Source organism: Octopus bimaculoides, chromosome 27 (genome assembly GCF_046866305.1).
Source record: "Octopus bimaculoides isolate indiv1 chromosome 27, ASM4686630v1, whole genome shotgun sequence".
Lineage (NCBI taxonomy): Eukaryota > Metazoa > Mollusca > Cephalopoda > Octopoda > Octopodidae > Octopus > Octopus bimaculoides.
Genome location: NC_142954.1, coordinates 5,571,683 through 5,576,682, shown reverse-complemented (window position 1 = coordinate 5,576,682; position 5,000 = coordinate 5,571,683). Strand labels below are relative to the sequence as shown.

Here is a 5,000-nt window from a genome sequence, read left to right as displayed (position 1 = left end):
CAGGGGTCCTATCTTATACTGCACCGTAGCAGTCTCCTTTGCAAATCTATAGAAAGCCTTGGGGTTTGTTTTTATGCTTTCTACTGCTCTCTTCTCCTTCTCTGCTCTCTCCTTTTCATGGGAGAGTTTAATTTTGTTTTCTATTTCTAACAGTGTTAGTTTTAATTTAGCCCTTTTCCTATCCTCCAGTTCTCTATTTAACTGGTTTGAGACCTTTGTTCTGTGTCTCATAAGGATTTTCCTGTCTCTAGGAATTCTATTGGCATGTTTGCTGGTCTTTCTATATGGCACGTATTTGGTGCATATGTCTTGTATGGTTGACATAAAATGACTTAGTTTGAGGTCATTGTCTTGTATAGAAAGGCTGTCATGCCAGTTTTGATTTCGAATCTCTCTGCGAATTGACTTCCAGTCCGCCCCGTGGAAATTCAGGTTGGATATTGCTTGAGTCCTCCTGGTGGGGTGGGTGTCAGTGGGTTGTCTAGGACCATACATAGTTAATTCTATAATGTTATGATCTGAGAGAGACGTGGGCGTTATTTTCACATTATGGATTAGGCTCACATTGTTTGTGAAGCAGAGATCTAAAATATTGCTTCCCCTGGTTGGTTGGAGTATCACTTGTTCCATGAACAGCATGTTGGATAGTTCTAGCAATGATTTTGCCTGGCTTTGTTCATGCAGTGACATCCCAGAGAGGATGTGACCTTCAGGCCATTTAACATTTGGGAGGTTAAAGTCGCCTAGGAAAAGTATATTGATGTGTTGGTCCAGATTTGTCAGGACCTCTTCTATGCGTCTGAGGCTGTCCTCAAATTTACCTTCCTGCTTTGCGGTATTTGGTGGACGGTATGTTGAGCATACAACTACATCAATTTGTTTTATGTGTACTATTAAAGTATCACATACAGAGTTTGAGTGTGATAGTAGTAGTAGGGGTGTGACATCTTCTCGGATGTACATTGCAACTCCCCCATGACTTCTATCCCTTCTGTCTGTTCGGAGTACGGCATACTCTGGTATATTTATCTCCGCATCTGCTATATTAGGTGTTAGATGCGTTTCGGTAAGCACCATGCATATTGCTTGATTGCATGTTACTAGGTCTTTCAAGTATAGGAACTTGTCTTTGCCGCCTGTTCGTAATAGGCCTCGGATATTCAGTAGGAATATGGGTGTGATATCTGTGCAGGGGTTCCTGGTGTTAGCGGTGGCCATCCCTGATCCATCATCTGTGGTGGTCTTGGACAATGGTTCGTGTGGCGTTGACTCTGTACCCTCTGCATCCACGTTAACTGTTGTACCATTTTCTGGGCCAAGCTTTAAAAAGCTTGCTGCCCAGCTACTGCAGTTCGTACAGCCTCTGCATATAGCCTTTTTTTGGGAGCAGAAGGAATATACGGACTTCTCTCTTTGTGAGTCCTGTTGGTATTCGGTGGATTATGTGTACGTAGATTTAAGCTTTCTGGTCTCCCTTTTCTGCGCTCCCGCTTATTTTGTTGTAAGTGGTTATCTACCTTGTTTAGCTGGTGGTGTTTGGGATGGGCAAATTTGCAGTTTTGTCCCTTTTCCCCGTGCCAGCAGGTACCATTTAGGTAGAATTTACAGATCTGTTTCTTTTTCTTTTTCTCTGTGTGTCGTGTTTGGGCTGGAAGCCTGTTTGTGTTTACCGTCTTCTTGTCTGTTCTCCTGTCTTTGTCGTTTGTAGTGCAGCGTTGACTGTATTCACCATGGTCATTGCATCCCTCATCAGTGGCTACAGCACTGGTGGCATCTGCCTTGTCTTGGTGATTCGTTTGGTCCTCCTGAGCCTGAGCACAGTGTGCAGGGTCTTCACTGTCAATTTTTGTGTCCGTGTCTCTCATAATGCCTTCTAGGAGGTCAAGGTGCGGTTTCACGAGCTCGTAGGAGCGAATGAGCTCCAGTTTCTTTCGATCAATTTGGGCCATTGACCTGTGGAAATTGTACCTATCAAGGCTTTCGGCTATTAGATCATTTGCTGGTGATCCTTTGGCCAGGTTCCATGCGTGTATAAGAAGACGAACTTCTTCCAGCTGCCAGTTTCGGCGCATCTTCATCTTCTTGTTGGCCTCAACTTGGCGCTGTACAAAGTCTCGTCCTCTGGTATCCATGGTGCACGATATTTGAGAGAGAGGGGTTATCTTAAAGAATATAGGAATAGTACTAGAAAGAAAGAAGAGTATAAAGAGGGGAGGGAGAAGGGAGAATACGAAGTAGAGCGAGTAGAGAGTGCGTACAGAGTACGAGATAGATAGATAGAGAGAGAGAGAGTGGATGTGATAGGAATAGAGATGTATGAGAGAGAGAGAGAGAAGATAACTCAAGAGAGAAACAAACAAAACGAGACAAGACAAAATGAAACGAATAATGAAAATAATAAAAATATATACATATATATATATACATACATATATATATATATGTATATATATATATATGTATGTATGTATATATGAGGGAGAGAGGATAACTCGAGAGAGAGAAACAAACAAGACAAAATGAAAATGAGAAGAAAAACGAAAAATTAAAAACGAGAAATATATATATCACGGGGAACAGAGAGAGAGGGTGAGAAACAGAGAAACTAAGAGAGAAAAAGTGAGGGAGAGAAGATGGGATAAGAGTAGAATAGAGATTTCGATTAAGAGTGTTAAAACGAGGTGACTATAAGGGAAAATGAGTGAAAACTTTTAATACTTTAAATAAACTAAGAAGAACGATTTTATCGTAAATAAATTTTATCGTAAATAAACAAAAACAAAACTATTCTGTGAGACAAATTACGGTATGTTAATAAACAAGTGAAATAAATTATTTTGTCGTAAATTGTTTTTGGAGAGAGAATAGAATATTAATAAAACTTAGAAATAAAGAATAAAACTTAGCTCAGATTTCTATCTGTATAACCTCTCACCACGTGCGTGGTTTCTTCGAAGATGGTTGTTCGCTTTGGTTCGCTCACATTAACGTGCGTTGTATATATACTATTTACTTTCTTTTTCAACGGTTATAATGCAGGACCGTCATTAAACAAACAGGAACCGAGTTTTGTGTCGGTTTCAGCGAATATTTATCTTCGATATGGAAAGATACCTGTTGGTTGCTTCGAGAGACAGGGAAAAACACGTCTTAACACTACGAAACCGGAAGTATATATGTATATATATATATATATATGTATATATATATATATATATATATATATATATATATATATATATATATATATATATATATATATATATATATATACATATATATATATGTATATATATATATGTATGTATGTATGTACGTACGTACGTACATACATACATACATACATACATACATATGTATGCATGCAGGTCTTCAGAAGGGCAACAACTCACGTTATCAGTAAATCAGGGTTAAGTCCTCTTGGATTGTCGTTAATTCTCTTTGATCATATATATGCATGAATTGTATGGGTTTTTCTCATTAATGCCGCCATCTTCTTCGCATTATCGAAAATGTCGATGGGGGTGTAAAGGTTAGAGATATTCTAACTTCTATAAGATATGAGTTTTATAACCACAATGGAGCAGTGATAGGGGTGTTTGATTATTTGACCAGTTTACTCATTTCACAGCACACAACACCCCATCATCCTGCACTACACAACAGTACACAACTCTCTTCCACTGTTCTTTACTATTTAAAACTTCACACAACATTAATTACAACTTTGATACAATCAATAATTATAATAGTAATAATAGCGCGCCAATGGGGAATCTCAAACTTGTAGAAATAGCAGCCAAATCTCCTTCAGTTCACCCCGTTATCATTTTACAAAAATTACACATTGGATAACGATATGCTACGTATAAGAAAAGGAGACGGGATTTTCACGTCACATTTGGAACATGTTTGACGATAGAGGTGGATAATCAGGTCTCATATAGCTTTACAGCAGCAACAACAGGTAAGTAATAATGAAAGTTATTTGATATCAGACTTACCTTTACAAGATTTAGATTTAATTTCCCTCACAATAAAATCAATCTCATTATAATCTTTCAAGTTGATGAAATGTGTACAACTGGGTTCACTTGCTGCCGCAGTTAACTCAGACACTCTTGGATTGACAACTCCAATTGTAAATATAGTGACGCCATCCTTTTTCAGTTTTTTAGCTGCCGCTACTGTTCTCGTTTCACTATTTGACTGTCCATCAGTTACCAAAACTAAAACTTTTGCAGCAGCAGGTTTTCTTGTATTTGTAAAGACACTGGTACGTGCTTCGTCAAGAGCAGTGTCCGTAGTAGTACCACCACCATCGTAAGATATAGCGTTAATAGCATTTGTTACTGCAACTTTCGTACTGTGAGTTCCTAAGCCAAATATTACGAGAGGTCTGCTTGAAAATCTAACCACTGCTACACGTGTCTCATCTTGGCTAACGTCTAGACTATCCACAACATTCTTCAAAAATGTTTTTGTCTTCACAAAGTTGGCTGATCCAACGCTCCCGGACGAGTCAATAAGAAAAACTAAGTCCACCTGGGCACCGGCACAATCTGAAAAGATATTTAGAATTAAACCGATTTTTTTAAACATAAACCCATACACGAAAGTTTGCTTATGAATGAATTATTATTATTATTATTATTATTATTATTATTATTATTATTATTATCATTATTATTATTATTATTATTATTATTATTATTATTATTTCGATAGTATTATTAAGTCTAACACAAATATATCCGTCTTCTTTTCATTCGTATATAACAAAGGACCCTTTTACCCAGCTTCCAGAACTTTGCAAATACCGTGCAATAAACTTTATCCCTTATTGAGTAAACAGACCTCGTTTCAAAGTTCGTTTAAAGGCATCCGATGTGTTAAAACAGTTTTGTTCTTTAATATTTTTATGTGGATTAATAAAGATTAACCATTTAGCATTTAATCTGGCCATATGTAGCCCAAATATTCTATCCATTTTTGTTCAA

The 5,000-nt window shown here is 37.5% G+C and overlaps 1 protein-coding gene across 1 annotated transcript in view; it reads right to left on the bottom strand.

Annotated features, from left to right (window-relative positions):
- Positions 1-5,000, bottom strand: part of LOC128250993 (von Willebrand factor A domain-containing protein 2-like) — a 31,004-nt gene that overhangs the window by 7,193 nt on the left and 18,811 nt on the right. Inside the window, exon 8 of the mRNA XM_089343177.1 lies at positions 4,005-4,562. Coding sequence (XP_089199303.1) covers positions 4,005-4,562 — 558 coding nt within the window. The remainder of the gene's footprint in view (positions 1-4,004; positions 4,563-5,000) is intronic.